This window comes from Delphinus delphis, chromosome 5 (assembly GCF_949987515.2).
Source record: "Delphinus delphis chromosome 5, mDelDel1.2, whole genome shotgun sequence".
Taxonomy (NCBI): domain Eukaryota; kingdom Metazoa; phylum Chordata; class Mammalia; order Artiodactyla; family Delphinidae; genus Delphinus; species Delphinus delphis.
This window is the reverse complement of record NC_082687.1, coordinates 120,096,764-120,114,509: the sequence shown is the minus strand read 5'-3', so window position 1 is coordinate 120,114,509 and position 17,746 is coordinate 120,096,764. Positions and strand designations below refer to the sequence as shown.

The window sequence follows — 17,746 nt, the reverse complement described above, 5'->3', positions numbered from 1 at the left end:
GTCAATGATAAATTCCTGATACTCTGTACCATAAACACTTGAAATTAATATACAATATGGATGGGTATATAAGAAATAAATAGGAAGTCATACATAAAATTCATACAAAAGCTAGGATTAGGGCCATAGCCTCAATGGCAATATATTAAATGTTTCAAGATAATCAGATCCTCTCTCCTCTCGAACTGTGTTTCTATTTGAAAAAATTACTGTTTTTCTAGAGATGACATGAAATTTTTGTTCATTTATTCCCCCACATAATCTTTAATATAGCCACTCAGTTTTGAAAAGTGACTGGTATTCTTTTAATCTTCAAACTAAAGAAGGAAAAAGGTTAAATCTACATAATAATTTTTACCAAAAATAATAGTATAATTCCCTGATGAGCTGTGAAAGTTAATTTTTATACAACAGAAATCTGATTTACTGTTGTATATATACACATTTTTTTTTAAAACTTTACATGTTTAATATTATAGCATGCAAAATGTGCCATTATCAAACAGGACAGCTAAGAAACTTAGTAACATTTTAAAGACTGACCAATGTTAGTACAAAGTGTTGAAATAAAAAATACTGTTTAACAAAATCAAGAGAAATTATAAACGAATATTTATGAAGATACTAGATTCAAGTTTCATGTGATTGCATTTGCACTGAACAATATACCACCAATATACTCAATGAAATACCAAGGTAAAATTATAAGGGCCTTCTTAAATGATTTTTTATTAGAATTTACAATCAGATTTTACGAACTTCAACTCAATACTTTTTAAAGTATAGTAATACTTAAAGTAGTTTAAATTGATGTGCAAAGTTTAAAAGCCAGAGTTTTAATATCAACATATTCAGCACTCACCTGATGTTTAACAATTTGTCCTAATGCCAGATTTAAATCCACTTGGCATTTACCAAACAGTTTCAGATAGCTGCTACTTCCTGGTGAAGCTTTGGTTTGAAGTCGGTTCGAAAGTTCCAGTTCAATCAGTCCAGTTTCAAATCTCACAGCTCTCATTGAGGGAGTTGTGGCCGTTACTTGAATACCCTAGCAGATTATATGTTTGGAGGAAAAAAAGAATCTTAAATCAACAATGTACACCCACACAAATGAAATCTTTCAATATATGATAAATAAAACAGCCATGTTTTTAAACACACATAGGATGCCTGATGAACTAATAAAACTGGCAACATCCTTTAATTTCTCATGTCAGTCGGAACTTTTTTAGCTATTAAATTTTATTCCAGTATTCTGTATTTAAAATATAGACTGTTCATGTGTTAAATACATTAATTACAAGTAAATAACTATTTGGTAAGAATGATTTTTATTTTTAAGAACACTAATATCGTAAATATTGGAAATAACGTTTCTATTAAGGTATTATTTTAACTGGACAACTGTACAAAATATTTCTTACAGAGTAATTTATAACAGCAATAATTAGAAAAAAAGTCAAAAGGTTCATCTGAAGGAAGTAGTTAAATTGTTACAACTGTATAATATATAGCACAGCTGTTCAAAAAGATAAAGTAGATCTAAATGTTCTGACATGGAAAGGTATTCAAGGTTTTTAAAAATGCAGAAATATATACATATATAAAAATACAAATAGGAAAACTTCCTAAAGGATATTCAATTGTTAAAGCTTCTTCTATGCACGGACAGGGTTATACTTCAGTTTTATTTTCTATTTGGCATACTCATATATCATATGGATTTTCTACAAGCATACATTAATTAAGTAGAAAAATACTTCTTAAAGAATCATTATTATATTATTATTTTTGTTACCTTAAACTGCAAGTTCAGGGAATAGAGTAGAATTTTAGGCTTATCTCCATCTGCTGTTCCATCATGTTCGTTCCAAAGAGGAATAGGTTGCTCTCCACCTGAAAGAGGTTAAATAATTGAAGGTTTGAGGCAATTTCTTTAAAAGGAAAATAATAACTACTTTGTGTGCTTAAAAACACACACACACACAACATTTTCTTTTTCCTGATCATTAACTCAATCTTTAACAGGGAACTTTAGCATGTCACATTTCACTGAGGCAGATATTATAAGATAGGGACAGTACTGCATATGTAGATATTTATTAAGAACATTTTATAAGAACTAGAACTAAGATCTCACAAGCTGCGTGGTACGGCCAGAAAAAAAAAAAAAGAACATTTTATAAGGACTAAATTAAGATATTATACGTATAATTACACCAAACATGATTATACACCTGAGAAAATATATTTGAGGGAAAAACAGTACAATGAAATAATTTCTTCAACCAAAAATGTGACCTTTGTCATTTATATTTGTGTGTCATAAACAAAAAAGAATGGAAGAAAAAATAAAGGTAGAGAAATAAAAAATAAGGTAATAATTAAGAGTGTGACAATAAACGTTTGGCCTATACATGAAAACAAAATACGGGCAGAGGACCCTGGGGATAAAGTTCCTATTAATAGACCATTTGTTGCCCAGGCATTGTGGCATTCAGGAAATAATGTTCTAATATTTTAAAATCCAACTTCTATCTCCACTTCTCCTCTCCTTATTGTAAAAACTTTTCTGTATGCTTACCTTTCAAATATTCTATCTTAAAATGATTCATCTTTTTCTATGTATATTGAATTTAGCATCATCCCAGGGAGCAAATATAAGTGGGATGGGAAGTTTTTTCCTAGTAGGTAATCAATTAATGTAATTCATCACATCAACAGGCTAAAGAAGAAAAATCACATTATCATATTACAGGATGCAGAAAAAGCATTTGACAAAAACCAACACCTATTGATAGTAAAGATTCTCAGTAAACTAGGAGCAGAGAACTTCCTCAACTCAATAGAGAATATCTACAAAAAACCTACAGCTAGTATGATCCTTAATGGTGAAAAGCTCTTAGTTTCCTCACTAAGATAAGGTGCAAACCAAGGATGTCCACTCTTACCACTTCTTTTCAACATCATACAAGAAGTCCTAGCTAATGCAATACAACAAGAAAAGGGAAAAAAAAGATATACAGATTGGGAAGGAAGAAATAAAACTGTCTCTGTTCACAAATGACCTGATCATCTATGTAGAAGTTCCTGGAACCAATAAGTGATTATAGCAAGACTGCAGGATACAAGGTTAATAATATAAAAAGGTCAGTCACTTTCCTATACACCAGCAATAAACAGTGGAATGTGAAATTAAAAACACAATACTATTTACATTAGCACCACAAAAAATAAGATACTTAAGTATAAATTAACAATATACATACAAGATCTACATGAAAAAACCTACAAAACTCTGATAATGTCAGTTCTTCCCAACTTGCTCTCTAGATTCAATGCAACCCCAGCCAAAATCCTACCAAGTTATTTTGTGGATATCGACAAACTCATTCTAAGGTGTACATGAAGGGACAAAATACCCAGAATAGCCAATAAAATATTGAAGGAGAAGACCAAAACTAGAAGACTTAAACTACCTGACTTCAAAACTACAAGCTAATCCAGACAGTGTGGTACTTGTGAAATAACAGACAAAAAGATCAATGGAACAGAAGGGAGAGCCCAAAAATAGATCCACATAAATATAATCAACTAATCTTTGACAAATGAGCAAAGGCAATACAATTGAGCAAAAGCAATACAATGGAGCAAAGATACAGTCTTTTCAACATATGTTGCTAGAATACAAAAAAATACATGCAAAAAAATACATCTAGATATAGACCTTAAACCTGTCACAAAAATTAACTCATAATGGATCACAGGCCTAAAGGTAAAACACAAAACTACAAAAATCATATAAGATAACAAAGGAGAAAACCTTAATGACCTTCTGTATGACAATGACTTTTTGGATACAACACCAAAGGCATGATCCATGAAAGAAAGAATTGATAAATTAGACTTCTTAAAAATTTTTTATTTTAATTTTAATTTTTTTTTGGTCACACCACACAGAATGAGGGATCTTAGTCCCCCAACCAGGGATCAAACTTGCACCCCTTGCAGTGGAAGCATGGAGTCTTAACCACTGGACCACCAGGGAAGTCCCAAGCTAGACTTTATTAAAATTAAAAACTTCTGCTCTGAGAAGAGTGTTAAGAGAATAACAAGACAAGCCACAACTGGGAGAAAATATTTCCAAAAGATACATTTGTAAAGGACCGTTATCCAAAATATGCAAAGAGCTCTTAAACTCAACAATAAGAAAACAACCTGATTAAAAATGGGCCAAACATTTTAATAAACACCTCACCAAAGAAGATATACAGATGGCAAATAAGCACATGAAAAGGTGCTTCACATCATGTCATCAGGGAAATGCAAATTAAAACCACAGTAAGATACCACTGCACACCCATCAGAATATCCAAAATCTAGAACAGTGACAAACAACACAAAATGCTGGGGGGATGTGGAGCAAAAGGAACTTTCATTCATTTCTGGTGGGAATGCAAACTGGTACAGTCACTTTGGAAGACAGTTTGGCAGTTTCCTATAAAACTAAACATACTTTTATATGATCCATATGATCCAGCAATCTTGCACTTTGTCAGTTACCAAAAGGAGATGAAAACTTAGGTCCACACAGAAACCTGCATATGGATGTTTACAGCACCTTAATTCATAATGGCCAAAACCTCGAAGCAACCAAGGGAGGAATAAATAGGCAAAGAACAGAGGATTTTTAGGGCAGTGGAACTACTCTGTAGGATATTATAATGATGGATACACGTCATTATACATTTGTTCAAACCCACCGAATGTACAATGCCAAGAGTGAATCCTAATGTAAACTATGGGCTTTTGGTGATAATGGTGTGTCAATGTAGGTTTGTCAGTTGTAACAAACGTACCACTCTAATGGGGGACTTTGATAATGGGGGAGGCTATGCATGACTGAAGGCAGAGGGTATCTGGGAAATCTCTGTACCTTGCCCTCAATTTTGCCGTGAACCTAAAACTGCTCTAAAAAATAAAGTTGATTTTTAAAAAAGGCTATTTGTTTTGTTCATCTATCACTATCCTGAATATCTTTTACATAGTTTCAGAAAAAAAAAATTTCTTTTAATTTAAAAGACAAGCTCTGCCTCTTACAAAATGTATTACATAATACTTTTAGTTTATAGAAATATCAGAGACACTATTAGTCACATTAAATCCACAGTTTCTACCTTGTTATGAATTAAATATAGACCTGGTCCAATTGTAAGAATGTAACCTCACTATATATATATATTTCTCATTACATATAAATGGCTGTACATACTCAAAAATAGACCTCTTCTCTTTACTAAGTCAGTGCTCATCTACATCTTTCTGAAACCCAGGCAATCCATGGGCAATAAGATTATAAGAACTGATTCTTCAAAAAAGAATTTTCCTAACAAACTTGATGATGATTGTGAACATGAGTATTCCTATGCAATAGAAAATGTCCTAAAGCTAAATGTAACGTGAAGGAAAAGCATGAGGAAAAAGTTTAAGAAACAAATAAGGAAAATAATCATGAAGATTATGGGAGAGTAGGGAAGCAATATAGAGATGAGAATACTAAGAAATGTGGCTACAGGGATTCTAAGTATTCCCTCTCAATAATCTGTTACATTCTCTGGTTTTGAAAAAGATAAGGGGACATCTGTGCTCCATGAGGCCCTGGGCCAGCTGGATGATATGTGATTTACATTTCAGCTATTTTCCTAGGGTTCATGCTGTCTCTACAGTCAGGAAGGAATGGTTCAGGGAGCAGATCTAGCCACTAAATGACTTTGGCATCATTATCTGATTTCTCTATTCTTCACAGTGATTAGCAAGTCTTCATGGTTAGAACATTAATTTCCAGTCTTCTTTTCCAGTTCATTATTCATAGACCTAGGGATACACTTTACTTATAACTCCTAACTGAATGTAATTCAAAGGTTAAGAAAAGCCTTTCTTTTTCATCAAAACCACTTTGACAGCTTACGGTACCAGACTAATACGAGGAACTCTATAATCCTAGCTTTTTACCGTAAGATACAAGATTAGTTAATGGAAAAGTCTGTTTGTTTTTTAGTTATACATATTCAGCAATAGCAGTCTTGAAAATACTCTTTAAAACTCATAAAAAATTACCAACTTGAAATATTCTTTACTTTCACATTATAGACAATGTTCTAATGTGATATCAACCAGGTAAATGGGCCACATTAAAACTTCTATATGGTCTCCAAGTAGAGACACCTTCAGTGGCAGAAGGGGCTTCTGCTATGTATTCATCCCTCCCTTAATGGTTTGTATTCAACCAATTTTAGAAAAATTCCAAGACTACCAATTGATCTGATTTTTATATTAACTTGTAAAATTCTATAGCTCTGCTAGGCTTCTTCAATGTGATCATTAAGTAGCTTCCTGACCTCAGATACAACCAGAACCAACCCACGAGAACCAGGAAAATCTCTTGCTCACACAGCTGCTACATAATTTAATTCCCTAATCCATGGTCTGTCCTCCTTCAGGGCCTTATCAAACACTGGTCCATAAGCTCTGCCTGAATCTTCTCTACTTCTCCTTTCTTGCCAAATGAGGCTTCACTTGTGAGGTTTTGAATATGACTTCCTCTGTGAAGCCTTTTCTGATTCCTTAGGCTACGTTAGTTTCTCCTTTGACACAGACATAGCACCTTCTTCTTGTCATTCAGAGAACTCATCACAAATATAGTGTACTATCTAGATACTTAATAAATTTGTAAAATGAATGAATTTATCCATCAACATGGAGGAATCTCCTCTCGATGCCAATTTATAGATGAGGCTTAACTATTATTTTAACATGATTATATGCATACTGAAATATTCAGCCTCAAGAACTGTTATACAGTCAACTTGTTTTCCACCCTAATGCCTCTTAATACTTTACCTTGTGAATTAAAAATCAATTAGTTGTTTAAATCAAACATATATTTCTGGTTAAAATATAAAATAGTGATTAAGAAGCTCACTTATAATCTGATCTTGAGGAATAGCAAAAATATAATAAGGATTGCTATAGACAATTTACCATGTGGCCAGCATACTGTCACCATCTGATACAGATTAAAATCGAAATCTTAATACTGATCTAAATTTTGTTCCCAGATGATTAAGATTAGTTTAGTTAACAGACACACACTAAGCTTTTTCTTTTTGGAAGGGAAGCATAAGGGACCTTTGTTTAATTTATAAATTGTAAATGCATATATTACATATGACAAAAGTAATAAGCAAAACAATCTGTAGGTGAGAAAGCCATAAAAGGAATGCAGAGGGGCTTCCCTGGTGGCGCAGTGGTTGAGAGTCCGCCTGCCGATGCAGGAGACACGGGTTCGTGCTCCCGTCTGGGAAGATCCCACATGCCGCGGAGCGGCTGGGCCCATGGCCGCCGAGCCTGCGCGTCCGGAGCCTGTGCTCCGCAATGGGAGAGGCCACAACAGTGAGAGGCCCGCGTACCGCAAAAAAAAAAAAAAAAGAAAAGGAATGCAGAATTTTTAGGGAGTTACTCAACAATTTCATCTAAATGATAGGATCGATACTCATACCACTGGTACATGGACCATCATATAGCCAATGAGAATAAAAACCTGCTGTATGTTCTGCACTATAAGTATCAAATCATCTTACCAGAAACTTTTTGTATTACTTCATTAACTTCCTTCATGAACACTTTCTGTACAAATACCAAGTGGTTTAGAAGATCGGTTGTAAGATTATGTTCGAAGGAACCAACCTGCCAAACAAAATCAGAATACTAGATTAACATACTGACTATATTAGTTTAAAATACATCTCACATAAGTCATGCCAAACTCTGAGGAAAAACAATTAACTACATGCTATTTGAAATGAAAATACTGAAGAAGGGTTAAAAATACTCAGATTCCCCAATACTCTACTGGCCTGACATTGTTATGAGCCATTCCCCCCATATTTTAAAATAACAGTAGCCAATAAGGTATGAGAAATCTTTTGAAAATGAATGAAAATTATACTCTAGGTAACTTGCTGATTGCAAAATTGAAATTTTATGTAGAGTAATATTTATTTTTAATGACCACTGTTGTAGAGTTAGAAAGATGGACCAGTATAAGTGAAAGTAAATGTATTTACTCATTCAAATATTTATTGACCATCTGCATTAGGTGCTAAAGATACAGCTGTGAATAAAAATAACAAAATTATGGCTCTCATGAAGCTACATTTGAGCAAATTAGCAAATCAGATATACTAAAGTCAGCTTTACTATAATACATGTCCCATGATTAGTATAAAGCCCAAAATTTCTGGCAAGAATTAGTTAATAAATAGATTAAATAGAAAGCCGGCCCTAACTGGAGTTGAGTTTTATATTAACGATGAATTGAAACATCCTTATAAGTAAGGCAAATACTTCAACATTTGTCACTTTGATAGTGTCCACATTTTGATCAAAAGTTAACAGCAAAAGAGATGTAGCAGTCTCTTCTTAGTCTAAGTTTCACTGGGCACTTTTATTTTATATATAGTAGTATCAAATGGGCAAAGATGATTTTCACATGTGTCTATTTTAGGCCATAGTTAAATGGGCAACTCTCAGAGAGATGCAACTTTAGATTCTTTCGAATGTTTGTAATTAACTGCATTCTTAGTAAATCTGGGATGGCGTTCTGCCCCAATTACAAACTTTATACCTTTATAATAGCTAATATTAGTAAGGAACTATGCAATATACCGCATTTGATTTGTTTTATTTTCTGTCAAATGAACCATTAATAACAGTATTGCTAAACTACAGTCTGGAACACTTATTCTTCAGTGTAGAAAGCACAAATGAAATATGCTTTATAATCCACCTTTTAGTAAATAAATATTTGACTTCTAGCATCTTGTACACGAGAAGTTCTAGGACAAGCAGAGTCTAAAGAAGGTAAACCAGACTTAAATATATCCTACTTAGCTGTAATATTTCTAGAAAGACGCCAAAAAGCATTCTTATAGATCCTTCAGATTCTAGAGAATAAAATTTATAAAACAAAGAGTTGGTAAATTGATTTTTGATAAGGTTGCCATTGTTTCTGACAAACTGACAAAGCAAGCTGAGGGACGAGCACACTGTGTGACTCCTACATCTCTCATTTGATAGTTGGGAGACTTAGGGAAAGTTATTTAATCTCTCTAAATTTGATTTTCTACTATAACAAATTAGGATGATAACAAATGGCCTACTTACCACAAATCAAATGAAAACATATCCAAATGCTTTTTAAACTTGTGATAATTGTACAGATATAAAGGGAAAATATAATGATGGAATCATGTATGCTGGCTTTCAAATTCCCTTAGTAAAGAAACTAGTCTGTGAATCTGCTTGTAATTATTTTATCTCTGTATGACCTTTATATTGTTAATAAGTATGTATACCTGGATGAATCATGTAACCTCTCTAACGGCTCAGTTTCTTTACTTGTAAAATGAGAATAAAATATCTACCTCAAAGGATTGATTTAAGGATTGTACAAGTCAATGAATATGAAGCACCTGACAAATGTTAGATACGCTTAGCGTTTTTATAATCAAATGAATCATGAAAATATTGTAGAGATGCATGTGAAACCCAATATAATAAATATGAATTCAAAGATGATTAAAACAAGAAAAAAAAGCATGTTTAAATAAAACTATAAGGAGAGAGACACATACAGATGTGTACGTAAACACACACACACACACACACACCAGAGTAAAAAATTCTGTAGGAATAAATGATTTGATGATTTTTTTTGATCACTACATACTTTGGTACAACTAAAATTTGAAGGCTCCTAAATTACAAAGAGTAAGAAAATTAAAAAGTGAACTTACTTCTGCCACACAACGTAGATAATTTCCCTGTAAATAGTACCCTTGTTTAGAAGGCAGTTCATCTATACTCCACACCTGGTCTGAATAACTATCATGCTCTTCCATTATATATTTCCCTGACATAGTAACAGGAGGAAGGTTAAGACTGGCAGAAGGAGGAATGGTTGACATATCCGTGGCAGAAACTTTTGAAGTAAAACGCAATCTGTGATTTGGCAGCTCAAATGTAAATCTGGTCTGTGCACCTGTAAGAAATAAGGAAAGTTACTGTTTGTTGTTCAGGTGCTCATTCACTCATTCATTCCTTACTTTGTTCAACAAATGTGTCTATTAAAAAAAGTATGCATTTTCCAAACCTATGTTGAAAGATATGAGAAGGATATTTTAAATTTGCTTATAAAATATTTCCCATCTTTAAATATATGTATGGTTACTATAAAGCATCAGCCAGTATTATTAAGCCAGCAAATATCATTTATTAAGCCTACTAGGTGCCCAGCATTGTGTTAGGTGCTAGAGAAACACCTGTAAATGTTCTCTTTATTTCACGTAAGGTAGAAAAGAAACTGCCTTTATTATGAAAGAGTTAAAACAAGAGAAATTAAAGTGTAAAACAAAACAAAACAACAGCAATCCGCACAGTGTTTTATTCACAGAGAATAGTTAGCAGTTGATAACTTGCCTCTTGATCCTGACTCAGTATGGAAGGAAACAGTGAAATTGTCAAACCAACTAAATTATACTCAATGAAAACATTCGTCGAGTATAAAATTTTACGAAACATGTATCTTTGACCTTAACAATAATAATGGGACCATACTCCAAATAAGAATATGGTCTGAGTTTTAGTTTACTGTTGGTTCTAAACACTTAAATCAACAATTTGGCATGTAGTCGTTCAAACAATTATAAATACACAACCTGTACTATTTATTCAGGCTATATTTCTCCAACTATTTATTGAGGGCATTAAGGCGTAGCAGAAACCTTGTTAAAATCAAGATCTATTATTGCCTATTACATATACTGTCTAATGTATATGTGCATGTTCCTTTCCAACCAATCCAATCTACTGATACTGTTCTGTACATAAGCAATTCTCTCCACTCAAACATTAAACAGCCTATTTTGCCTACATTTAAAATTTATTATATATTCCTAGTATTCTCGATTGTGCCAGAAATAATTCTCTTTCTTCCACATACTAATTAAAGGGCACCTCCTATATGTCACATTCACTATATTCACTCACTATACAGTAACGTTTATACTTGGAATGAGTTATCCATAAACAGAAACACGCTCTCTCACCAACTGGTGCAACCGTGAAAGGCCAGATAGGTCACAACTGCTCTGATCTCCTCTTACTCACCAGGCAGAGTCATTGACTATGGCTTGCAGGCTGCAAGGGGTGCGGGCTGCCCTCCACAGTAGCTACCACTACTATTACTACCACCAACATTACCAAATAAAAACACAGACTGAAGTAATACTAGGCCTCAGGTCATCCCTTATCACTAGTATAGCCTTTTTTTTTTCCTACTGTTTTTGTCCCTTTCCTTTATTGCAAGGAGAATTATGGGTTGTTATCTGACTAGATATTTGACAATATGTTTTCTTTGCTCCTAAATATTCATATCTTCCTAGTTCCAAACTGACTATTTGGCTTTTGATCTGCTGCTTCTGTTGGCTCTTCTGTTTCATGGATGCCCTGAATAAACAGACAAGAAGAGCCATTTAGCCCAACACCTGAAGGCCCAACACTTCTGACTCTGCAAAATATGGAAATTCACTTTAAAGTGCTTCTGTTTCTGATAAGAAAAGATGTTCAGAAAAATTCCTCTCAATAAAGAAAACCTAAAATGCTAGAGGGCAGAAATAAATACATACACATACATACAAAAATACATACATGTATGTATGTATTCACATATATGTATATGTGTTTTTAAAATTATTAATGTAATTTATCATGTTAATATAATAAAGGAGAAAAAATATTTTAATTTCAACAGAAGCAGAAAAAAGTATCCAATAATAAGTATTTGCCAATCATTCATAGAAACTCTTAGCACACTAGGAATAAAAGTAACTTATCTTGACCTGATAAAAATAACCCAGCAAAAACCTACAGCAAACATCATATTCACTGGTGAAATATTAATTCCCTTAAAAAATATGAGTAAAACAAGGATGCCAACAGTACCCCTTTTACTGAACTTGGTAGTAGAGACATAGTAAGATAAGAAAAATAAAAAGGCATAAAGACTGGAAAGGAAGAAACAAAAGTATTATTTGCACATGGTATGAATATCTACTTAGGAAACTCCACAGACTCTTATTAGCAATAATAAAAATAGTTTAATATGATTGCTGAGTATAAGATTAACATCAAGTGCATTTGTACATACCACCACTGGTTTAAAATGCTATTTATAAAATATACCATTTGTAATAACAACAATAACATAAGGTGCCTAGGTATCTAAGTAAATAAACATATCTTGCAACAGATAAACAAAAACCTTAAGTTGAAAAATTTTAAACTTTATAGAAAAACACTGAAGATGATCTAAAGAAACAGAGAAATAGACATATGCAGGAATAAGAAGGTTAAATACTATGTCAGTTCTCAAAATCAATATTTTTAATTCTCCCCCAAGTAAATCTATAGATTCAACTCAATTTCTAAAATAATCCAAACAGGCTTTTTCAGGGAACTTGGCAAATTGATTCTAAAATGTATCTGAAGGAGCAAATAAACAAAAATAACCAGGACAACTTCTAAAGAAAGGAAAAGTCAAGTATCAGTATGACACTGGTGCAAACAGGCCACTGAGGCACAATAGAGATCTCTGAAATAGACCCCCATATACATAAACACTTAACAGATGATAAAGTTGGATTATCTATCACTGAAAAAAAGAACAGATTAGTCAATAAATCATGCTGAGATAACTGGTTATGCATACTACTCCATACCAAACTGAAGAAAAAACCAGTCAATTCCTTACAGATTAGGAACTTAAATGTGAAAAGCAAAACTTCAAAATGTTTAACAGTAAATATGAGAGAATCTTCTCATGATCCTGGGAACAGAAGGATGATATAAAAATTTATATTTTTATGTCTTCTTCAAGACATAAAAATACACAATAAAACAAGGAAATATTAATTCAGTTACATTAAAATTAAGAGTATATGTTGATCAAAAGACCAAAAAGTGAAATAAGCCTCTGACTGGGTGACAATATATGTTGAACATATAACATCAAAGGTTTAATATACAAAACATACAAAGAATTTCTGTGAACCAAGAAAAATACAAATGACTCAATGGTCAAATGGACAGAAAACAAACAAGAACCATCAACAGGTGTTTCATATAAGAAAACATATAAGGACCCCTTAATCATATTTAAAAATTCAGCTCCATTAATAACTACAGAAACATAAATTAAAGTACAATGAGATACCATTCCACATTTACGAGACAAGCAATAATTTTAAAGTCGATAATAACAAGTGTTGACAAAGATGCAGAACAATGGGAACTCCAATCTAATACTGATGGGAGGGTAAAAACTGGTGGACACAGCACTAAGGAAAACAGTTTTATATTTCCTAGTAAAGTTGAAGATGCATTTACCCTATAATCTAGCTGTATCACTCCTAAGTACATATCCTTGAGAAACTCTTGCACATATGTACCAGAAGATGTGTATGAGAACAAATGTAATAGCAAAAAAATAGAATGAGGCAAAGGTCCATCAATAGCAGAATAGATAAATAAATTGTGATATAATCACTTAACGGACTACTATATTTCACTGAAAAATGAATGAAACAAAGATACATGGATGAATATAAATAAATCAAAGAAAATGTGCAACAAAAAAATTCCAAGTTAAAATATACATTAGTGGGACTCCACATGAATAAAGTACAGGCTACAACAAAATTGGTCATTTATGAGTATATGTCTATGTAATAAAACTATAAAGAAAAGCAAAGGAATGGATAACACAAAATTCATGATAGTGATTATTAACCAAGCACTCATGGGGACTATTATCTGATAGTAATAATATTCATTGAAGGAGCCTTCAAAGTACTGGTAATGTTTTAATTCTTAGGATGTGTAATCGGTAGGTGAGTTTACAGTTCTATAAACTGTGTGAATGTAACTGATATACTTTTGTATACATGATACATTTCAGAATAAAAATACAACAGCAAAGTGCTTTTGGAGAGGATATATAAGGATCACAAAATCTTATAAAAATAGCTATTTTGAAGAAGTCAAATAACCTCTGATTTAAGCTAAATGTACTCAACGTGAAAATAAACCAAGTTATTCAGGCTATAAGAACCTAACAATGTAGAAATGTATTCAACTTGTAGAAATGTAGAAATGTATTCAACTTGTAGAAATGTAGAAATGTATTCAACTTGTAGAAATGTAGAAATGTACTCAATTCAAGTTTAAGTTGGAAATGGTTTCTAAAGAGTGGATAACTAAAGAGTTCAAATGAAAGCAGGGTCCATGCTGGTCATTCAAGGAAGTGTATTGCTATTTTTACTTGACTGAATGAAAAACATTGTTAATGAAATTTAAAAGTGTTTTGATTAAAATTATTTAAATTTTCATAAAAAATCTATAAAACTAAATTTGTTTCACCAAAATATTACTAATTTCTTAAACCAGTCATAAATTTTAAGAATGAATTCAAACTTCAATGTTACCTGTCATTCCATGACTTCTCATTCTTCCCATCTTGTATTCTGCTTTCAGAGATGGTAAAAGTGCTGCTCCAATGGCTATACCATCTAACATGGTGCTGAATTTAAGGACAATAGGCTTCTTCTCTAAACCTTCTGGTAGCTGAGGAAATTCATTTGTTTCAATAGGAGTTTGATTAACACTTGTTGGGGTTTTTTCAGAAGGTAGGGGGGTTGCAATATCTTCTTTTACAGGCTGTGGGCTATAGAGCAAAACAAAAAAAAAAGTTTAAAAAAGACAATTAGAACAGCTACTAATAAAATTTAAATTGTATAAAAATAAAAATTGTATAAAATTGGTATTCTCAATGTAAAAGAACAAAAATAAACTACGAACAGATGTTTTCTTTCTAATACCAAGTCATATTAAGACTTCCTCAGAACAGCCATTGAAAAATGATGATCTAGAAAAGTAAACAAGATGAAGTAATAACAATATAAACTGAATGTTACACTGCCAAGGCCATTCACATTATTAATGTGAAACTGGAGGTTTTCTGATTCCAAATTCCATGACTTAACCATTATGCACTCTACTGTTGATTGTTAATACTATTACTATTACTAGCACTATTAATAATAATAACACCAACAACAGCAGTAATTATTTGAGTGCTTACTATGTGCCAGGTACTATTCTTATTGCTTTGTGTATTTCATATAATTTATTTATCTCATAAAACCCTTTGATTAGGTACCATTATCTCCATTTTACAAATGAAGTATAGCAAGAAAGTGGTGAAATCAGTTTTGAACTCAGTCAATCTGACTCTAGAGTCTTTTTGTTTTTAACTACTCCACTCCACTGCCAATACATTCTAATAAGGAAAAATTCCTTAGGGTATTTTATAACTAAGGCTCATGTACACATTCTGGATTCCATATTCCAGAGACAGGAGAAACATGTTTAAATTATTACTACTTAGTCAACCAGACATGAATTAATATTACATCAGAATTAAAGATCTAGATAGGACAACTGGAAAAATCATTGCTTTAAGACACTGTCAAAATACACACTCGTGTTCTTCTACCTTACAGGTTAGGAAAAAGGAAACATAACAAGACAAATTTTTACCTTTTACTTATATTTTTATTAGTTATTAATTAGCTATAACTTTGGAGACCAGGAAGAAAGCTTGGCAATGCAGACCCAGGGAATAAACGTTACTGTGCAAAGGTCCCATTTACTGCCTTTTAAAATATTTAAATGGTATATTCAAATCCTGCCTTGAACCATGTACAATAATCTCACATAGAGGTCAGCACAAAACCACGCATGGGACATAAATGGCCACTGCAACTTTATAAATCTATGCACTCACAAATTGCAGTGAGTTCAAAGTAAAGAAATATTGCTACAATCCTAGAATTTGCCTTTTATTAGTAACATGTTATAATGTCCACTAATCTCTAGGATCTCTTAAGCTTTACTGATGCAATATGAACGACTCGCAATTGCATTTGTGACATAGTACTTTAATAATATCCAGAATACAATTCTCCCACAATCATGTTTAGCTACTTTTCACCTGCCCCACTATCCATAATAGTCACTACTTAGATGTAACCTTCTGTCTTCCTCCAAACTATTGTTAACACAGCAAAGAATGACATGAAATACTATATAGAATCACAGATCTTGAATAAATAACTTACACTGTAGAAGGCTGTCTGATGAGATCTGAGATCTGCTTAGATAGCTGGTGAGAACTTCGAACCATCATGCTGTGTAAGGTGGCAGGGTGCTGGGGAATGTTGATGCTGATAGCTCCTACTTTGAACACCGCGGCATTGTTAGTCTTCAACCCCCTCTGGGCACTGTAGAGGGCTTGGGACTTGGCAATACTACATTTCACTACAGTTCTATTAAAAGAGAAGGAGGATCATTAAAATATGGCCAAGTAAAGAGAAATTTTGAAAAAGTATTTTGAGAGCAAGACAAATGTTTTTAAATCATTCAATGAAGTAAATTACAAGATTTCTCATGCATTTAAATCACACTAAAGAAATAACGTTTTCTAAAAATATGGACATACATTTTATACTGTTTGTACTGAATATTATTCTGTTTAATAAAGAGTTTACAGAAGAATGTATGTATGTGCTTACATGGAAGAGAATACACTGACATATTACACATATACAACACACAAAATCCCATTTTGATTTTTTTCCCCATTAAGAACTCCGTTTTTCTTCAACATATTTTAGGCATCTGTACAACCACTAAGAAAATATAAACAGCGAAAATTAAAAGAAAAGAAACAAACACTCACTATACTTCTTAAAATCTAATCAGCCAAAGAAACTAACCTAACAATCATCCAATATGTTAAAAGAAATTAATGAGAAGGAAGAAATTTAACTTGCATTTTCCTTTTTTTATTTTCAGTGAGTAGCAAAGAAATGACAGAAGTCCAATTCATAATGAGTAACTACTACTTAATTAAAAATTGGTAAGCTTTACTGGTACAGATATAAAATAGAAATACTGTCTTTCTTGATTTCTCGTTCTTTCTTTCCAATGCCTAGAACAGTGCTTTAAACATAGTAGACACTCACTGAATTTTGTGAAATGAATGAGCAGAAAGAAGTACAGCAGAAGAATGACTCAACACAACTGTGGAATTCCACAGATATCACGTGATATATCATGTATGTAAAAGCCATGATGAAGCAGTCTTGACACACACAGTAGAAAGGTTCATGTCAATGAACTGCGCCACTAAAGGCCCAGTAGTAAGAGGAAAGCTTTTAACATATATGTTATCTTTGAAATGAGCAAAGAATGCTTGACAACAGATTTAGCAAAACACACAAAATGCAAATTTCATATTAACTACATGTCAGTTCACACACATTTATCTCTACTTAGGCTACAGAGGATTCACCGAGAATTTACTTACAGTCTCAAGGACCTAAGGAATCATCCATTCATTACATTTAACTTCTATTAGAATAAACCTTGAGCAGCGTAAGAGTGGTTCTATTAGAAGTTTTGATTATTTACAGATAGTGAAATCCAGGTATTATACAAAATTCAAAAATGATTACTAGAGAACTATATTTGCTTTCTTTTTCAAAGGAAACTATTTCTCAAAGAC

The 17,746-nt window shown here is 32.6% G+C and overlaps 1 protein-coding gene across 1 annotated transcript in view; it reads right to left on the bottom strand.

The window, feature by feature from the left end:
* Window positions 1-17,746, bottom strand: part of BLTP1 (bridge-like lipid transfer protein family member 1) — a 204,572-nt gene that overhangs the window by 49,268 nt on the left and 137,558 nt on the right. Inside the window, exons 50-55 of the mRNA XM_060013201.1 lie at window positions 16,299-16,505; window positions 14,604-14,842; window positions 9,858-10,102; window positions 7,641-7,746; window positions 1,799-1,896; window positions 863-1,048 (exon numbers count right to left, since the gene is read on the bottom strand). Of these exons, the coding sequence (XP_059869184.1) occupies window positions 863-1,048; window positions 1,799-1,896; window positions 7,641-7,746; window positions 9,858-10,102; window positions 14,604-14,842; window positions 16,299-16,505 (1,081 nt within the window). The remainder of the gene's footprint in view (window positions 1-862; window positions 1,049-1,798; window positions 1,897-7,640; window positions 7,747-9,857; window positions 10,103-14,603; window positions 14,843-16,298; window positions 16,506-17,746) is intronic.